The 21,049-nt window shown below is 38.3% G+C and overlaps 1 protein-coding gene and 1 non-coding gene across 2 annotated transcripts in view; one reads left to right on the top strand and one right to left on the bottom strand.

Moving 5' to 3' along the window:
* CBL (Cbl proto-oncogene) overlaps positions 1–21,049 on the bottom strand; it is an 88,676-nt gene that overhangs the window by 19,853 nt on the left and 47,774 nt on the right. Inside the window, exons 3-12 of the mRNA XM_067751298.1 lie at positions 16,221–16,367; positions 14,241–14,397; positions 13,295–13,416; positions 12,820–12,957; positions 11,423–11,510; positions 10,478–10,609; positions 10,061–10,264; positions 3,618–3,749; positions 3,151–3,531; positions 1,315–1,409 (exon numbers count right to left, since the gene is read on the bottom strand). Of these exons, the coding sequence (XP_067607399.1) occupies positions 1,315–1,409; positions 3,151–3,531; positions 3,618–3,749; positions 10,061–10,264; positions 10,478–10,609; positions 11,423–11,510; positions 12,820–12,957; positions 13,295–13,416; positions 14,241–14,397; positions 16,221–16,367 (1,596 nt within the window). The remainder of the gene's footprint in view (positions 1–1,314; positions 1,410–3,150; positions 3,532–3,617; positions 3,750–10,060; positions 10,265–10,477; positions 10,610–11,422; positions 11,511–12,819; positions 12,958–13,294; positions 13,417–14,240; positions 14,398–16,220; positions 16,368–21,049) is intronic.
* Positions 921–993, top strand: TRNAW-CCA (transfer RNA tryptophan (anticodon CCA)). The gene has a single exon. It is a non-coding gene; the product is annotated as a tRNA-Trp (tRNA).

The raw sequence follows: 21,049 nt of genomic DNA, 5'->3' as shown, positions 1-21,049 counted from the left end.
AGTAAAATAAATAAATTTTTTTAAAAAATTACAAAACACCACTGAAAGAGATTAAAGAAGACAAATAAACAGAAACACATTCCATGTTCATAGATTGGAAGACTTAATATTGTTAAGATGTTAGTACTACCCAAAGTGACCTACATATTAAATGCAATCCCTATCAAAATCCCAGTGACATTTTTTGCACAAATAGAAAAACTCCAGACTTCCCTGGCGGTCCAGTAGGTAAGACTTTGCCTTCCAATGCAGTGGGTGTGGGTTCAATCCCTGGTTAGGGAGCTAAGATCCCACATGCCTCACGGCCAAAAAAAAAAAAACAAACAAACAAACCCCAAAACATAAAACAGAAGCAATATTGTAACAAATTCAATAGACTTTAAAAATGGTCCAGGGACTTCCCTGGTGGTGCAGTGGTTAAGTATCGCCTGCCAATGCAGGGGACATGGGTTTGAGCCCTGGTCTGGGAAGATCCCACATGCCGCGGAGCAACTAAGCCCGTGCGCCACAACTACTGAGCCTGCGCTCTAGAGCCCGTGAGCCGCAACTACTGAAGCCCGCGCGCCTACAGCCCTAGCTCCGCAACAAGAGAAGCCACCGCAATGAGAAGCCCGCACACTGCAACGAAGAATAGCCCCCACTCGCAGCAACTAGAGAAAGCCTGCACGCAGCAACGAAGACCCAATGCAGCCAAAAATAAATAAATTAAATAAAATAAATTAAAAAAAAAAAAAAAGAGTGTGGTGTTGGCATAAAGACAGACATATAGACTGATGGAATAGAGTGGAAAGCCTAGAAGTATCAACAAATCCTCACATATATGGTCAAATGATTGCTGCCGACCTTTTCATTGTTTTTTGTTTTTGGCCACACCGCGAAAGTGTCCCGGTTGGCTTTTTTAAAAATTTCTTTTAGGGACTTCCCTGGTGGTCCAGTGGTTAAGACTCCATGCTTCCAATGCTGGAGGCCCGGGTTCAATCCCTGGTCAGGGAACTAAATCCCATGTGCTGCAACTAAGACCCAGTGCAGCCAAATAAATTAATATTTAAAAAACAAAAAACAAAACCCAACAAAAATTGCTTCTTTGAAAAGATTAGTAAAATTGATGAGCCCCAGCAAGACTGATCTATGTACATATACACAGAGAAAATAATGGAAAGAAACAGTCCAAAACATGATAATTTTTACATAATGGAAATACAGGTCAATTTTAATTTTCTTCTTTATACTCTTCTGGGTTTTCTAAATTTTCTATAAATAAGTTGTTTAAAAGTATCAACTCTACTGTATGAAATATAATTTTAGTAAACTTACCTGGCAGCCAGAGAATAAATGGCATTGGCAGATGCAGAAGGTTTGATTTTGGGATGCTCACACTCTGGACCTGCTAACGGGCTGCTATTCGTATTCTGGAAAGAAAAGTGTTAAAAAAAAAAGAAACTTCTTAATACAGCTAAGTATCTCCTCTTATTTAATCTATTCAAAATAACAAGAACAATCATACAGACACAGACCTCTCCCCCAATGCCATGCTTAAGGATTATTATGTGTGACAAAAGTATATTTGAAAGTTCAAATGTAAGGGTTAGGGAGACAGTTCTAGGAAATGGGTTTTTTTTTTTTGTTTTAATTCTAGAAAGATTTGAGGAAACTGGCTGTCTGCACAAATACCATTCTAGCTTAAAAAATCTATACATCTTTCCATACTGATGCCACCAGAAAGTCAAACCTAATCCACTCTCACTAATTAGACTGCCTATCACATAAATGCCACTTGAATGCTAAGTTACCCTCCCCTTTCCCTTTCAATGAAGAAATACATAGTTCATTTAAGGACCACAGGATTTCTTAACTTCACCCTCCAATTCCATCTTTTTCTTGGATTTCTAACTACCTACTGGACAATTCTTCCTTCAATGGCTCATCTCAAATTCAACATGTCTGTCGCTAGTTAGCCAGGTTCAAAACCTCTGGGGTGTGTGCATGTGTATATGTGTATGTATGTGATTTTTCATCCTTTTTTCCACCCACTGACTGCTTTCAAGCCTTTCTGGGTCTTTGTTTCATGCTCCCTAAAGTCTCGACCTAAACCAGCTCCCCCTCCTGCTCCTAGACCAGGATTCTTCCCCTTGTTTACCCAGTACCAGCTATATGAGACCCCTTTGTTATTCCTCAAATAGACTCTCCCAAACTCACTTGCTTTTCCCTCATCCCCCGTTGCTCCAGGTCACTCCCCACACTACTCCAGGTCTTTGCTCAGAATTGTACCCCATCCCTACATGTACCTGCCCCATCCCAACTTTCCCTATACCCTGTTTTTACCCTATTTTTCTCCACAGCATTCGTCGGCATCCACTATCTTACATGTTTTGTAACGTATCTTGTTCATTTTCCATCTTTCCTCCGGTGGAATGTTAACTTTGTGAGGGCAAACTTTTTTGCTCAGTGCATAAACGAACCAACAAAAGAAGGAATATACCTCTCCCACCCCCCGTTCTGGACCCATTATCTCATGCTTATCCAATGGACTGCTAACCTCCCTTTTTTCAATCTATTCTCTTTCCAATCCATCCTGCATACTATTCCTAGATTCCTCTCTTTAAACCATCATTTTGGTCACATCACTCCACTAATTTAATCTTCACGTACTCTTCATTTGTACCAAATAAATTCCAATTCTTTTGGGAGGGGGTATACAAAGTGCTCTAATCTAGCAGCAATGCTCCTTTCTAGCCCCTTTTCCTACTCTGATACCCAAAATTTCTGTTTTTCTCAAATTAAACTACTTCTTATCCCACAATACATCTTGAGCATTTCTGTCATTGTAGGTCTATTTTAAAACTGTATCCACTTTGGAAAGAATATTTCAAATTCAGATGCCACTCTTTCCATAAGCCCTCATGATTGCTCTATCTAGAAATAATCTCTCCTTTCTTTAAAACTGAAGTGTTTTCTATTTACACTACTCATGGCATACACACCCAGAAACACATTTATTGCATTAACAAACATATTAACATATACACTTCTTGAGGGTAGGGATTAATATTATCCTTGAATCCTGTACAAAACATACCACAGAACTGACCCATTCAATGCCATCCACGAATGTTTGTTATTAAGATAAATAATTTCAAAATCAGGACTCACCATGGAGGTATCCAGACTGAATGTGCTTCCAAGCCTAGGCACATCGGTTCTGGGTTCCATTTGTGAGGGCAAGGAAAATGGAAGTGAGTGCCGGTTGGTTAATTCTCTCCCTGTCCAGGGGTCACTAGGGTTTGGCGCAACTACTGGTACTTTGGGGATTGGCCGAGGCAGCCATGATGCTTCTCCAGCGCGGCCAGAGGGGACAGGGGGCAGTTTGTCTCTGGACGGACAGTCGCCTGGTGTACATGGCAAGGGGCGTCTCTGAGGCCGTGTTTCTGCTCCACCAGAATATGGCCGGTCTGGAGGGGGTGGTGGTGGAAGATCTCGAAGAGTGGGAGGTATTGGTAATGGTTTGTCCTTATGAAGGGAGCCAGAAGGAGCCTGTGGAAGCATGACGGAAGCAATCAATCAAACCCCACTAATACACAACAAAGAATCAGAAAATGTAGAAATGGATAATGCTTTACCTTAGAAGCAGTTCCAAGACCAGAAGCACTCGAAGGAATAGATATTCGCTGTTGTAGAAGGTCAAGCCGTGGTGGCACTGGGGGAAGGGAAGCTTGTGGGGCCATGGAGAATGGAGAAGGAGGTCGTTCCACCTAACACAAAAAAATTTCCTAATAGGTTATTCTTGTCTGGAGGAACGGCATCTCTCAACTCCTCTGAAAGATGTACACAACAAGTACTACATGAACACAGAATATACCAATGAGCCTGACTTTGGCTTAAGGTAGTGCTTCCTGAATTATTTCTATGTCACCAGAAGAGGGCGCTCTCAATCACGGAAATACCATGCAGATGCAAGCTACAGGCAAAATGTAATATGTGCTACATAAAAAGCTTCCTAGTTTATAATTTTAGAAAACTTTACAATTTCCCATATTTTCCTCTTCAGAAAAAGAAAAAAAATCTTTCCAAGATTAAAAACAGAAAATCATATTAAAAGAAAGGGGCATACATTAACCTCTCAACAAATCACCTAGGAAAATAATGATTAAGGGGCAGAATGAGGAAAGAAATCAAAGTCAATAAATTCTCCATTGGTTATTGTGATTAAAAGAAAAAAAGAGATTTTTAAGAGAAAATGATCAATGGTATTACTAAAAAGCATCTTTAGTTCTTCCAAAGAAATGCTATTTCAATTCAGTAATTAAAAGGGATAATCTTTTTTGTCAATTTGTATTCTAAAAATTGAGGTGCCAAATCAAAAGAAACAAATAAATGTATGACCTTTTCCATTTCCCTGCCTACAGCAGGGTGATGAGTAGCTGATAAGCTTGTCCAAGTAAGCTGTCAAGAGATATACAAGAATTTATACAAAATACTAATTCACATTTGCATTCCCTAAAAGCAAAGTAGATGGAAAATAGGCAAATATGTATTACAAGCACTTATGTAAGGTGACAGAGAAACAACCATCCCCATACTGAGTCCTATCATTAATGCTGGGAGGTGAATGAGGGAAAAAAAGGCTGCATCATCAGCTACTTGCTTTTACTCATGCTTAAGAAAACGGGCTCCATATCAATGCAGCATGAGCGGCTAAACACCTCAAGGGTTAAGGAAGTGAAAAGTGATTAGTCAAACTAACTCTCACTTCATCATCAATATCTAGTCACTGCATCTTGTTGATTTTCCCATAAAATAATCTCATATCTATAACTTCCTTTTCATTCTACTTACCAACTTCAGACCTGATTTATTAAAACCCCCTTCTAGATTCTTATCTCACCAAATCATTTTGCTCACCATTACCAGCTTAACCATCCTTAAATACTCACTAGTTCAAAACCCATCCATCAGTAACTTCCACTTTCCCATGTCACAAAATGTCACTTTCCTGCCTCGCTTTCTCAAGTCTAATTTGGTCTCCCTAACCAACAGCATTTTCCATAATGCCCTGTGTTGGAATTCCTACCTCCCTAACTTTGTTCAAGTTGTTTCTCAATTTGGAAGGCCCTCTCTGCCTATTTTGATCCCTCCCACCATCCATCCCTCCTTCTCATTCCTAAAGGGCAGAGGATTGAGTTAATCATATTCTTCAATTCATGTTTCAATATCATAACCGACCCACGAGATGTTTTTTTATCTCAACATACAACAAAGTTCCAGAAAAGGATAAAAGCACATACGGGGACGAAATTATCAAAGAAATAATACAAGAATACTTCTAGGACCTAAGGGACATAAATATCCATATAGAAAGCATTCACTGCATAGCTAGCCCAAAGAAAGAAAAGAAAACTAATAACCAATCAACCAACCAACAAGTCACTTAAATTTTCAGGGAATCAAGGATAAGGAAAATATCCTAAAGGCTTCTGAGGATAGAGGGAAAGGAGGTACTAAAGAGCAAAAATACACTAGAAACTAGAAGTCACTGAGGCTGTAACAATTCATAGAGCTAAATTTTTTTTTCAACCTAGAATTCTGTACCTAGTCAGTTTGAGGGTTGAATAGAGACATTTTAAGATATCAAACGTCTCAAAAATTTCACCTCTCACCTTTTCACAGAAAGCTATTTTGAGAGCATGCTCCACCCAAACAAGGAAGTTAAAGCAAGAAATATAAAAACATGGGAGTTAAGAAACAGGCACTCCAACACAAAGAAGAGGCAATGAAGTCCCACGATGATGGTGAGGGGAGACACCTCAGGGTGACATGGAATGCAGCACACCCAGTGAAAAACCAGTCCAGACTGGAGCCAAAACATGGCAGACTCCCATATATTAGTATACTATATAACATAATATCTACTATATTAATATGCTAATAGAATTTACTCCACAGAAAATCATATCAAGAGGATGTTTGGTAAGACGTGGTCGTGACAGGTACAAACTGAACACTAAGGAAATAAAAGTAAATCAATTATTTCAGAAAAGCAGAAGGTTGTAAAAGAAAGCAAAAGCAATTATCAACACCTTGTAGTATATTACTTGATACAATAGGGAACAAAAATCACTTGAATACTGACAGAACCAAAAAACATTCAAATTAACTATAGTCGGAAGATAGGAAGTAGGAAGGAGGGAGATAAGACATTTAAATCCTTTTCTAAACAGATAACTAATATTGCAGAATCCAGAGAAAGCAGTATAGTATATGGTTAAGGAACAGCTTTTAGAACCGAAAAATCTGAATGGGACACAGGAGTTAGAGGGGGTAGAAGCAGGGAACTGACATTTCTATAAGCCTTTTAGCAATTCTTTTAAACTTAAAAAAAAAAAAATCCAAGCGCACTGATCACATGGAATTTTTTAAAAACTAGATTCACTATTTTAAAAACAAATCAGGGACTTCCCTGGTGGCACAGTGGTTAAGAATCCACCTGCCAATGTAGGGGACACGGGTTCGAACCCTGGTCCGGGAAGATCCCACATGCTGCGGAGCAACTAAGCCCGTGTGCCACAACTACTGAGCCTGTGCTCTAGAGCCCACGAGCCACAACTACTGAGCCCACCGTGCTGCAACTACTGAAGCCCGTGTGCCTAGAGCCCATACTCTGTAGCAAGAGAAAGCACTGCAATGAGAAGCCCGCGCACCGCAACAAAGAGTGGCCCCCACTCGCCGCAACTAGAGAAAGCCTGTGCACTGCAAGGAAGACCCAATGCAGCCAAAAATAATTTTTTAAAAAAAACAAAAACGAAACAAACAGCAAAAAGCAACAACAAGCTACTAGGATATGACGAAACAGACACTCTCATAGTCTCATATACTTTGGGAGTGGCTTTAGGACAAAAAATTGGGAACAAATTTTAATGTCTATCCAAAAAAAGTTAAGATATTTTTATTCCAGTATTTTATTCATACAAAGTAGATAATGAACTATAAGGTACAAAGAATAATAAAAGATGAAACACACACGTAGAACCTACCATTCAGCTAAGAAATGAAACACCATGGCTTTCTGAAATTCCCATGTGTCCCACCACTAATTATATCCCTCTCCTCTCTCAAAGAGTTTTAAATGGACATACTCTAATCTAGCAATTCCACTATTAGAAATTTACCCTACAGACAGACTTGCAAAAGAACGTCCATATGTGTAAGCCTGGAAACAACAGGAATGTCCATTAAGAAGAGATTAAATGAATTATAGAATAGCCAAGTGCAAAACAATATATGAAGCTGTTTGTTTTTCTACTTGAATTTTTACAGTATGCATTTATTTATTTATTTATTTTTGCGGTACGCAGGCCTCCCACTACTGTGGCCTCTCCCGCTGCGGAGCACAGGCTCCGGACGCGCAGGCTCAGCAGCCATGGCCCACGGGCCCAGCCGCTCCGCGGCATGTGGGATCCTCCCGGACCGGGGCACGAACCCGCGTCCCCTGCATCGGCAGGCGGACTCCCAACCACTGCGCCACCAGGGAAGCCCTACAGTATGCATTTATTACTTTTATTTAAATGAGTAAATGTAATCTCATTTATATATATTAGCTACAGAAAAAACTGTTAATTTTCTTCTTTCCTCTAAAGTCCTATAGCACTTAGACTGTGTACCCAACAATTTAGAATAATGTGCACTGTCTGGCTTGTATTAAATAGTGTTTCACCTGTATATATATTCTCTTCCCAAATAAAACTACTATCTCCTTTTGGGCCTTTGTCTTAGGTTTCTTATCCCATATAGCACTCAAGAGAGCTACTTAACCAGCACAACAAACAGCTTGCAAAAGTAGTATGTGTTAACCGTGAAAAATTCAAACATACCATAAAATGAAAGTCCTCTGATCCTGTAGCCTCAGAAATAATAGTAATGTGATGTGTAGTCATCCAATTTACCCCCCATGCATGTTAAAATAATTCTTTTGTAACTAAATAATTTTAACAGAAATAAGGTGATATTATATATAATATACAGTTGTTTTTTTAATTTAATACACATTGACAGCTTTCCACTTAAGTATATGTAAACTGAGTTCACTCTGCAGAGCATTCTGTTATATGGACTGTAGTAGACAGAATAATGATCACGGTCCCCTCTCCCACAGGAAGATGTTCATGCCCTAAAACCTAGAATCTGCGAATCTGTTATCTTACTTGGCAAAAAGACCTTTGCTGATGTGATTAAGGGTACAGATCTTGAGATAGGGGAATTATCCTGGATTATCCAAGTGGGCCCAATCTAATCACATGAGTCCTTAAAAGCTGAGAACCTTCATGACTGAAGGAGGAGGAAAGGAGTCCAGGAGCCAAAGAATGTAGCTGGCCCCTAAAAAATACCGTCAGCTAACAATCAGCAAGGAAACAGGGATCTTAATTCTACGACCGGCAAGGAACTGAATTCTGCCAAACCCAAATGAGTAAGGAAGGCCGACTGTATTCACTGCACTGTGCCACTTTACATAAGGGACTTGGGCATCTGCAGATTTTTTTATCTGCTGGGACTCCAGGACCCAATCCCCTGCGGATACTTTCTTTTGGGGTTTTTTTTTGGCCACACCACGTGGCATGCAGGATCTTAGTTCCCCAGCAAGGGATTGAACAGGTGCCCCCTGCAGCAGAAGCGTGGAGCCCTAACCACTGGACAGCCAGGGAATTCCCAGGAAATACTTTTAATATAATATTACAAGGTGATAAGTTCTATGGCAGACATATTCATAGCATCCCAGAAACACTTGGCCAGACCTAGATTATTTGTGGGTCTTGGGCATGGGGGAAACAGGGTAGAGTATGGAAAGGTTTCCTAGGAAATGAAAACTGAGTTAAATTACATAGAAACTATCAAGACAAAAGCACGGAGAAATTTTTAGTGGTTCAGTCTTGCTGGATTACAAAATACAAAGTGGAAAGGATTACCAGGGCAAAGTGCCTAGAAAAGAGAATGGACTTATTACTCCATTAAGTAATGAGAAGTCATTAAAGAGTGTGAGGCAAAGGAATAGGGTAGTCAAGGTATGTGCTGTAGATCAATGACTCTGGAAGCGGGACGAACAGATGATTATAAGAGCCTGAAATAAGGCAGTGACATTGAGGACAGAAAGGAAAAGATACACTGGATACAATCACTTAAGAGATGGAATCCATCCTTTCAATATTTATTGAGCACCTACTATGTGCCAGGCAGTCAGGTGCTGGTATAAAAGAAAGCTTCTTTTGTACAAAAAAATGCCTCCTATGAAGTTATAACAGTCCAAACTAGAGAACTGACAACATATTAGAACCTCTGTTTGCCCTATATTTATTAAAATCTTCAATGACTGCCTTACTTCTAATTAGTGAATAAATCCCTGTTTTACCCTACCACTGACGTAACAGAACTTGTTCACATACTTTCTTAGCCTTTATCTTTCCCATCTTTACTAGGACCTTTCTAGTTTTAGTTTCTGTATGGTACCTCCTATTACCCTCCAATCACTGTAGTTGCCATTTATTTGGTTGTTAACGGTGCCTCATTTCTCCCGCCCAAACCTAACTTTCCAATGCCAAGACTCCATTAGAAAAATAGGCAAGGAGAAAATATTCTGCTCACAGTAGCAAAATGGGTCCAATTCTTTTACTCACCCCTCATTTTCTCTACCAAGCTATCTGAATAGAGCCCAGTTCTAGCATACAGACAATAAGAGCATGGGCCTTGAAGCCGGAATGTCTGGCCACAGATTCTGGTTCGACTGACTAGCTGTGTGACCTTCAGCAAATTCCTTAGCCTCACTGTGCCTTGGTTTCTCCCACTGCTAAATGAGGAGAACAGTAATATCTACTCATATGGTTACATGAATATGTATCAGTATAAGATTATGAGTTAAAGTAAGTAAAGTACTTAGCATCATCTTTTCTCACACAGTAAACGTTCAATAAATATTAGCTACTGTTACTCCTTGTACTTTGGATGTCATTAAGTGCTCTATTGCTTTAGGACACAACTGATAATGGATTTTGCCACAGTCTCTTAAACTGAAGCTTACCTTGGCACCAGCCAATTCCTTCATCATGAAGAGAGAATCATCAGCTCGTTCATCGTCATCATCATCATAATTTGGGGAGGGAGCTCCCTCTGCTCCTTGCCTCAGCAGGCTGCCACTTCCTCTAGGATCAAAGGGATCGACCACAATGGGCTCAGTACCTTTAATTTCACATCGGCAGAAGGGACAGCCCTGGCCTTCTGATTCCTGCAAAGGAAACAGGAGATGGTAATAGACACATCTGAAAGTTCTTAAAATATTCGTCCACTAAAAATACATTTCCTAGAAACGAAAAAAGAATCAAAAGTTTAGAACCTACCCCACAAACCAGGCCATTCTTTATATCCGTAAAGGATATATAATCCCCAATTCTTCATTGTCATTACTTAGCTGAGAAAAGAGCATGGTTTGGATCCATACCTGCCAGGATGTTAGACAGGATGTGCACATGAGGTGTCCACAGGGCTCAATCTTTACATCTTTATCATTTTCAGCACATATTTTACACAGTTGGAATGTGGAGCCCATCTCACAGTATAATTCATATTGTTCCTTTGATTAAAAAGAAATTAAGAGATTATTCAGCCTATTGCAAATATCTGTTGAATGAATGACTGCAACTGTAAATGCTAAAAACAGGAAAATTGAAAACTGTTACTTTTAATACTACTTTTGCTTGTATGAAAGTGTCACAACAGTGTTCAATTAAAACAGAAAGCACCTAGTCTTGGTCCTTTTTTTTTTTGGCCGCACCCTGCAGCATGTGGGATCTTAGTTCCCAGACCAGGGATCGAATCTGTGCCCCCTGCAATGGAAGCACGGAGTCTTAACCACTGGACCACCAAAGAAGTCCTTTGGCCCTATTTTAAGAAGCACAGTTTAAAAAGAAACCACACAGGACTTTCCTGGTCTCGCAGTGGTTAAGAATCTGCCTGCCAATGCAGGGGACACAGGTTCGAGCCCTGGCCCGGGAAAATCCCACATGCCGTGGAGCAACTAAGCCCGTGCGCCACAACTACTGAGCCTATGCTCTAGAGTCAGCAAGCCACAACTACTGAAGCCCGCATGCCTAGAGCCCGTGCTCTGCAACCAAGAGAAGCCACTGCAATGAGAAGCCCACGCACAGCAACGAGGAGTAGCCCCCGCTTGCTGCAACAAAGACCCAATGCAGCCCAAAAAAATTAAAATAAATAAATTTATTTTAAAAAAGGAAAAGAAGCCACACACACCTAAATTCACTAATCTAGTCAATGGTTTAAAATTTACGTGTTCCAATCACTTAATATAATTCTACTGTCAGTTCTGTAAAGTATTATACAAAAGCTTGGCTCTAGTAATATGGTTATAATTTAAAACAAAGTTCACCTGGGTCACTTTGATGTGGTCTTGGGGAGTTGGTTCACATAAGCCTGTCAGGTCTGGATTCTGATTCCGTCCATCAGGAAACAAATAGCTATAAAAAGAGTAACCAATCTTGGGGTTCTACTGAAGCCAATTTATCACTGCTTACTAATACAGACAAATGTTATCTAGGAATTCTCTCATTCTAAAAGGGCAATTTTGCATAAGTGCAAAGATAAATTTTACTAGTACTTCAAAAAAATTAAATAACACAGATCAGTTCCAAGAAGATACTCTCCAAACACTGATACTCTTTCTCTATTTTAATCAAGGGGTTGACAAACTTTTTTGTAAAGTACCAGAGAGTAAATATTTCAGGCTGTGCAAGCCGCATAAGTCTGTGCCACACATTCTTCTTTGGTTGTTTTTTTAACAACACTTTAAAAAGGAAAAACTATCTTAGATGCAGGCTGTACCAAAACACCTAGTCTGTGGGCCGCAGTTTACCAACTCCTATTTTAATCTGTGGATGGCCACAAAGTGGAAATTCTTAATTTAAATGACATTTGCTTTGACCAAAGACCTGAAATACCTTTGTTTACAGATTTAACACAGAGAGACACTAACTTAAAGACTGGACCACCAGAGAAGTCTGTTAATTTAAAAGAAATGTAACAAGAAGCAAATTAAGCCACCGAGATCAACTACCAGGAAGCTTCTAGCATCAAACTGCTCTGCCATTTGGGGAAGTACCCCTTTCAGCTCCAGTGTTACTGTAGAAGACGATGCATGATGGAAAATGGATTTTCCTAATCACTTTAAAACACAAGTCGTTTTCTGATACCTGGTCAACTGTTAGTATTTTTAGTGCTTACCAACTGATAATCAATTTGAATTCCAAAAGGAATAGCAATTCTGGAATAAATAAGAACTTAGTCATAAATATTAGCAGAGGTTACAAAAGCCCACAGCCTGAAGAAATGCTGCTGAATCAACACGAAGTTAGGATGAAGGCTGATGAAGGCCACTGAGCCTGCTGCCATCAGGAACATCTCATCATTCTGATGCTGGCTAGTCAAATAACAGGTAACGTTTTCTGCTAATTGGTATATTTTAAAATCTAGCATAGATTTGAAAATAAATTAACATTTAGAAAAAAAGAAAGACAAAATTTACTCAGGGTAACAAGCGAAGTAGTAGAGAAAAATAATTTCACTCAAGGAATCCTTCCAAAATAAAAACCAAAGTCCTACTGAACCTGAAAATCCAATAGCCCCAATAGCGGGGGCTACAATATAACCTGTCAATATGTGTCCTGAATCTTTATCTGCAGAAGAAACCTGGAATAAAGTCATTAATGATGCAGTTTTACAGCCCCTAAGTTCCTAGACTCTAGCAGATGGCAAACAGTATGTACTTACAAGCCTTCCCTGAAGCCATCAATCAGCGCTTGGAAGAGAGGTTTATTGTGAGGAATTGTCTGGAGAATGTTCCCATCGGCAGTGACATACCCAATAGCCCACTGACCCAGACGAGTACAGCTCAGCCGGAAAATGTAACTGAGAACAGAGAGAAACAAAATCTTTAATATACATACTTGCATTAGGGTGGAAAGACAAGACACAGACAAAAATCAAAAGGACCATCAATAATAGATTCTTTAATGGCTTCAGACCAAAAGCAAAAGACATATAAGCTCAATTCTTAAGTGGCTTGAAAGCATTTATCAAATCATAGTATCTGAATATGTCAATTCCTCTGATAAACAGATATCAATTCTGCCGCAGAAATGTGGTCACTGGGGAACTAGTAAAAGATCATGTTTCCTCTATTTCAGCAAAGGTCACAGGAGAATAAAGTTCAGGTGAATAAACCTCTTTGCTTCGTTGCACTGACCTGCCAGGTTTGTGAATGAATTTCTGGAGCCGAGCTTTCACTTCATCATATGTCAGGAAAGCCATGTAACCAGGATGAGTTACAGCAAGACTGTTCCAGTTCCTGAGCAAAGAAGACCAGGGCTAAGGAAACAAGAGATCAATCAGACCATTTGGCTCAAGACATACAACCAGCCTCAGAGCAATGAAGAACAAAAGGAAAAGCAACCTGAATTCTCAATTATAAATTCTCCATTTAGTGTCACATATTTTCAATCATGTTGTTACTTTAAGGGAAGACAAACATGTTTGGGAAATAAGAACTCTGAAAAGCTAAGAAGAAAATTACACATGCTTATAGGGAGAAACTTAACTATACAAAATGAAATTCAGAAAATTTCCAAGCAGCTCTAACCAACAGTAGTGAGGCTAAACAACAAACAAAAACAGAGAAACAGGGCAAGGCCTAGATGTGCAAGTAAGAAGTTTCAAATAAAGGTTTACACAAGGTGGCATATACACCCATTGTTTTTAGAAAAAGAAAGAAGTGAGTTCTTTGTGGAGCATCAATACATCTCAATATTAACAATCAAGAATTTCAATACCATAGGAGAAAAAGCTGGAAACATACATAAATGTTCAATAACAGAACTCACTAAATATATTATACCCATCTTTAGGATGTTCTACAACCATTAAAATGATGCAAAGAAGAATATTTAATAATAGAGAAAGATTATAAATGTGAGGGGAATAAAGCAGATTATATAGTTATTCTTTTTACAAAAAAAATTTGTATATATAAAATAGAGTAGTTTTAACCTTTTTTTTTTTGGCTATAGTTTCTAGAATGAATAAAATTATTTTCATAATAGGCAAAATCCCAAATGTCCAAATGTTATTTTTTAAAAAGGTTTCTCTTCAGAAAAATAGCAATAACTAGTTTAGCCAACGTTTTAGTATCCTACCTGAAAGAGTCGTGTAAAGATGTCGAATTCAAACACTGAAATATAATCATTGCAGGTCAGATCAATAGTGGATTTCAGAGCCATGGCCTCCAGCCCAGAACTGATGGGATGTACTTCATGAAGGGCCTGTCTGAAGCTCTTCCAAGGTACTATTGTCCTAGGATGGGAGTGGGGGTAGGAGAGAAGGCAGAGTGAGATAACAGATAATTTCAGGCATTGCTACATTCAAGGAAAAGAGAGCCACATTAAGCTCTCAATATCAATTTCAATTTTCTTAAAGAAGCTGAACTATATTTTACATTGAGAACAGAAAGGGCATAAATGATACATTTCTTAACTTTCTAATGAATAAATTAATAATAGAGACATCTTTTTCTACTTTTCTTCGGCAGAATGCTATAAGTTCATTCCCTTTCTCATCTTTCTTCAGACATTTGTTCTATTAGAAAAGCATTGGAAAGAGAGATAAGATTATCCTTTTTGTATAACAGATGTAATCTGTGTCCAGATCTTTACTAACTGAAAGCTTGTGTTTAACTTTTTAAAAGCACATAAAACACTCTGTGTTCTTTTGAGGAACCCACACTATCAAGGACTTCACTAGAGGAATATAGGCTTAAGGTACAGGAAGAACAGAGTTCTGATAGAGATGAAGAAGAAACTATTTAACATAAGAATGATTAAACCCCAGATATGGCTAGCAAAAGATATTGTGGGATTTCTATTTCTCAAGATCTTAAAAAATAAAATAAAATCTCATTGCCTTTGAAAAGTTTATGTATTCACCTGCCTGAAAGTAAGAGAACAAGTGGCGTTTCAAACTCTTTTCTAATGTAGCTAGTTATTAAGTTAAAGGAACAAAGTTAAACTCATTCCCATTCTCTTCAATTAAGTTTTTAAAAATCACTAATTATTCTATATTTAATGTTTAAACATGATTTTTTAAAATAAATCAAGCATTTAACAAACTTCAAATCAATTTGTAGTATATACCTGAAACTAACTTAATAGTGTGCGTCAACTATATTTCAATTAAAAAGAAAGAAAGAAAGCATTTAAAGAGAGATTTACATTAGGATCTGTATATTCAACTGAAAAATTTTATTGTTTTCTACCTTTTCAGTTCTTTGAACCAAAATTTCAGGGGATATTCAAGAACATTTATATTAATACTTAGAAACATAAACTTGTCTCATAAATCTGTCTATATAATGTAAGGCTTCTGAATATCAAAAAGACAATATAACAAAGTGGAAAGACAAGCCGTAGACTAGGAGAAAATATCTCTAATGTAAGTGACTAACAAAGAGTTAGTATCTTACAATAGGAAAAAGACAAACAACTCAATAGGAAAATGGACAAGTCAGGAATAGGAATAGGAAGACCAGAATAAGACTCTTAATTGGTGACAAATGTGAAAAGGTGCTCAAGCTCCCTTGTCATTTAGGAATATAAAGCAAAATATGATACCAATTCATATCATCAGTGTTAGTCAAATTGCAGAGCTACTGGAACATGTGTGCACTACTTATAGGAATATAAACTGGTACAACCACTGTGGAAAGCAATTAGGCAATATTTGGCAAAGCAGAAGATGTGAAACCCCCTGACTCAGCAATCCCACTTCTAGGTATGTAACTATTGAGAAACTCTTGCATATGAAGACAAATACAATTTTGCTTTCTGCAGCACTGTTTTGCAATAGCAAATAGTTTGAAATGTAAATGTCCATTAACAGCATAATGGATGAGTAAAGAAAGAGAAGAGCATTCAGTCAAAGAGCGTGGGTTTCAACGGAACTGCAAAGGTTTATTTCTTTTAAAAAAAAAAATCAGAGCAAAAAAAGGTTGGGAAGTAGGTACACATATATTACTTTTCTGTTTCCCATGTTTTAAATATTCCATCAATAAAAAACTAAACAAAAACCCAAAACACAAGCTTCAGTTCTTCATAGTTCAAATTCATTATTTTGAGTCTTACTTTTCCCCAAAAGCTTTCCTCCAAAATTCTGCAGCATCTGCTTTAGTAATCCGAAATGTGTCTCCTTGAAAGAGTCCACTTGGAAAGATTCCTTTTAGTTCTGCCAGCATGTGGCTGAAGATCAGGGACAGTTTGGTTAGGTTTCGCCTACAAATGATCAGAAGTGCAATGATTAAATGAACACATAAAATTATTTTTATTTTAAATGTGCTGAATTCACTACACCAGGTGTGTAATTTATAATGCAAGAAAGACTGCTGCATTCACTAGGTCTACTCCTTTCCCTCTGTTCAATGTTTTATGGTAAATAAGAAAAATTTAACAGAAATCTATTTTAAGACTTTTAATCTTAAATTAATCAGATCTAATAACTGAGCATAAACTTACATGAACAAACTTTCTTTTTTAGGATGACAGGTAAAGAGGACTCAACAAATACGTGTAAGAAGTTGTACACTGATATAACCATTCACTCACAAAAGAAATGTTAGGAAAGCAAAATATATTATTTCCTGCTTTGCATGAACTAATCTGGATGTTTAAATTACCATAATTCATCTAAATTAAAAATAAAGGCTTCCCTGGTGGCGCAGTGGTTAAGAATCCACCTGCCAATGCAGGGGGACACGGGTTCGAGCCCTGGTCTGGGAAGATCCCACATGCCGCGGAGCAACTAAGCCCGTGTGCCACAACTACTGAGCCGACATGCCACAACTACTGAAGCCCATGCACCTAGAGCCCGTGCTCTGCAACAAAGAGAAGCCACTGCAATGAGAAGCCCGTGCACCACAACGAATAGTAGCCCCTGCTCACCCCAACTAGAGAAAGCCCGCACGCGCAGCAATGAAGACCCAACACAGCCAAAGATAAAATTAATTAATTCTTTTAAAAGTCAATTTTTGTCACACAAGGGGACTATGAAATTTCAATCCATGATCAATTTTATTGCCTAAAAATTCTCTTTAATACAGATAGATTTTTCTCTTTTAATGTTATACTGGAGGGTCACCACTAGTCCCATCTTTGTCTTTCCTGGATAAAATGCTGCACTAAGTCCCTATAGCCCTAACTTTTCTGCAAAACACTGCTGAAATCTTTCTAATCAGCTTTTCCACAAATCAGCTTCAGTTTTTTGATATTTGTCTTCCTGTACTTGTATCAAGTTATATTCTTTCTAGTTTCCTATTTCTGAAAGCACCTACAAAAGTGATAAAATTAATATTCTTTGAAGACAGTCTAAAATAATTCATATGCTAAATAGCTCAAGTAAGATAAAAAATACAAGCACTTATCCAATCCCTAAACTCCATTAACTGTTTTCCTCCTGGTACTTTGAGAGCCTTCAATTATTGCTGGTTAGGACTTTTACTATTTTACCAAAGAGGAAACAAAAATAGAAACTATCAAGAATATATCACAGATAACATGATAGAAAATCTGCAAAGCACAAATTAGTCCCAATGACTTCCCAAAGACTTCTGCAGGACACCAGACTGCACTCAATATTTATATAACATTTTGCCAAATGTTAGTCCTTAAAGATAAGCAGGAGAGAGTCCATTATTCCCTTAGGATATGCTAAGCTGTTGAGAACCTACTATGTGTAAAGAGCTATGCTAAACAGTATAGCAGAAAAACGTGTATCAGAGAAAATACTGGGTTGGCCAAAAAGTACCTTCGGTTTTTTAAGTAAAAATAAAAGACACATTTTTCATTTTCACCAAGAACTTTATTGAACAATGTATTCACCCTTTTGTTCCACTACCTTCTGCCATTTTTCAGGCAACTTCATAATTCCATCTTCCCAAAACTTTTTATCTTTTTGAGCAAAGAACTGTTCTAGGTGCCTTTTACAGTCTTTCAGGGAATTGAAATTTTTCCATTAAGAGAATTTTGTAAAGACCGAAATAAATGGAAATCCGAAGGTGCAATGTCTGGTGAATACGGCGGATGAATCAGAACTTCCCAGCCAAGCTGTAACGGTTTTTGCCTGGTCATCAAAGAAACATGCGGTCTTGCCTTATCCTGATGGAAGATTATGTGCTTTCTGTTGACTAATTCTGGACGCTTTTTGTCGAGTGCCGCTTTCAGTTGGTCTAATTGGGAGCAGTACTTGTTGGAATTAATCGTTTGGTTTTCCAGAAGGAGCTCATAATAGAGGACTCCCTTCCAATCCCACCATATACACATCACCTTCTTTGGATGAAGAGCAGCCTTTGGTGTGGTTGGTGGTTCATTTCGCTTGCCCCACAATCTCTTCCATTCCACACTATTGTACAGTATCCACTTTTCATCGCCCGTCACAATTTGTTTTAAAAATGGAATGTTTCATTATGTTTCAGTAGAGAATCGCATGCGGAAATATGGTCAAGAAGGTTTTCTTCGCTTAACTTATTTGGAACCCAAACATCAAAGCGATTCACATAACCAAGGTGGTGCAAATGATTTTCAACGCTTGATTTGGATATTTTGAGCATGTCGGCTATCTCCCACCAGGTATAACATTCATTGTTCTCAATTAATGTCTCGATTTGATCGCTATCAACTTCAACTGGTCTACCCGACCACAGAGCATCATCCAGCGAGAAATCTCCAGCATGAAACTTCACAAACCACTTTCGACACGTTCGATCAGTTACAGCACCTTCTCCACACACTGCACAAATCTTTTGTGCATTTCAGTTGTGTTTTTACCTTTCTTGAAACAATAAAGCATAATATGCTGAAAATTTTGCTTTTTTTCTTCCATCTTCAATATTAAAATGACTACACAAAAATTCACCAATTTTGATAAGTCTTTTTTTAAATGCACACTGATATGACAGCTGTCACATACAACCTAACAAAATTGTTTTGAATGAAGTTAAAGACAACCAAGTGCTACTAGAGCCATCTTATGGAAAAAACTGAATGAAACTTTTGGCCCACATAATACATATATCATACTCCCAAGGTTACAACAGAACTCTTTCTGCAAGAAACAGGTTTGAATCTTACTTCTTCCTGAAAATGTCTTTCCTTAGTTGCTCCAATGTCACCCTCTCTTGGTTCTCCTACTTGCTTTTGTTCTTCCTTTGGCTATTCTTTCTATTCTCCTAACATAACTATTTCCCAAGAATTTGCTCTTCATCATTTTCCTTTCTTTCCCTCTTGACTCTTCCTTTGCAATCTCAAGGCTTCAAAAACTGCTTTGCAGGGGCTTCCCTGGTGGCGCAGTGGTTGAGAGTCCGCCTGCCGATGCAGGGGACACGGGTTCGTGCCCCGGTCCGGGAAGATCCCACATGCCGCGGAGCGACTGGGCCCGTGAGCCATGGCCGCTGGGCCTGCGCGTCCGGAGCCTGTGCTCTGCAACGGGAGAGTCCACAACAGTGAGAGGCCCGCGTACCGCAAAAAAAAAAAAAAAAAAAAACTGCTTTGCAAAAGATTCCCAAATCTTAGGCCTTAGTAGCTTTCCAACTGCCTACTGCATTTCTCCATTCAAACGCTAGCACCACAAAGCAACACATTCAAGATTAAACTAACCTTCCTTGGGGATTGGGGTGGGGGTGGGGCGGTAATAACAGATTTTGGGAATTTGGGATTAACAGATACACACTACTACATACAAAATAGATAAACAACAAGGACCTACTGTATAGCACAGGGAACTATATTCAATATCTTGTAATAACCTATAATAGAAAAGAATATGAAAAAGAATATATATATACAACTGAATCACTTTGCTATACACCTGAAACACTGTAAATCAACTATACTTCAATTTAAAAAAACAAATTTGTTAATTGGAATTAAATAAATATACTTCTAAAAAATAAATAAACTAACCTTCTTTCTCAAACCTGCTCTTTCTTCATGTTCTCTATTTTCTGTATTTAATGACAACACCATCTTACTTCCCACAAATTCAGAACCTTAGAGTCAGTCATCTTAGCTGCCTCCATTTTCTTTATTCTCCATATCTGACTTGTCAATTTGCTAATCATTTGTTGTCAAGCCTACCTTTGAATTTGTATTATTATTCTAATATGCACTCCTTGCTACCTGCGCCTACCTACTCCATAATTCAAACTTCCATCTTCAGTCTATTCCTATGCACGTTCAATCATACCACATATAACTGCCTTTCAAGGAGGGGGGGAGGAAAACAATTTCTACAGTACCAGTGGGACAAAATCCAAACTCAACTTTGATTTTTAGACTTTCCACTAACCTGGGTCTAACCTACCTTTATAACTAATTTCACTAGTATATTCTACTCAAACTGAACGTTTTACCTCTTCTTATACATACTACCCTTATTCACTTTTGCACCTCTGAACCACTGCTTATTTGTTCCTTAGTCTGCAAAAGACCCAGCTTAACTGTCATTTCCTAAGAAGCCAGCTAGAAGTAATAAAACTCTAAAATACCCCCAGTATTTTCACTGAAGTTCTCTTATGTCATCTGAACACATCTTGTACTACAGTTATTTGTGTACATGAGGGATGAATTCATTTCTGATATATATTTATAACCCTTTGGCATCTGGCATAATTTCTAACCTTTATTATACCTTTAGAAAACATCTGACTGCATACTGTGTGCTAGGCACTAGGGATGGATACAACAATGCAACAAAACAAAATTCCTGGTTTTATAGCATTCACATTCCCATGGTAGAGTATCAGGTAGTAGAAGAAAAAGGCTTTGAAGAAAAACAAAGGAGGGTATGAGAAGAGAGGCATGTTAAGATTGCCGTTTTAGAGGGAGTGGTCTTAGGAACCTCTCTTATTGTTGATTTTTAAGCCAATTCTGAAGAGAAGGCAGAAAGCGAGTCTTTGGATGAC

Source organism: Pseudorca crassidens, chromosome 9 (genome assembly GCF_039906515.1).
Source record: "Pseudorca crassidens isolate mPseCra1 chromosome 9, mPseCra1.hap1, whole genome shotgun sequence".
In the NCBI taxonomy this organism is placed as follows: domain Eukaryota; kingdom Metazoa; phylum Chordata; class Mammalia; order Artiodactyla; family Delphinidae; genus Pseudorca; species Pseudorca crassidens.
This window is presented reverse-complemented; position numbering and strand designations above follow the sequence as displayed.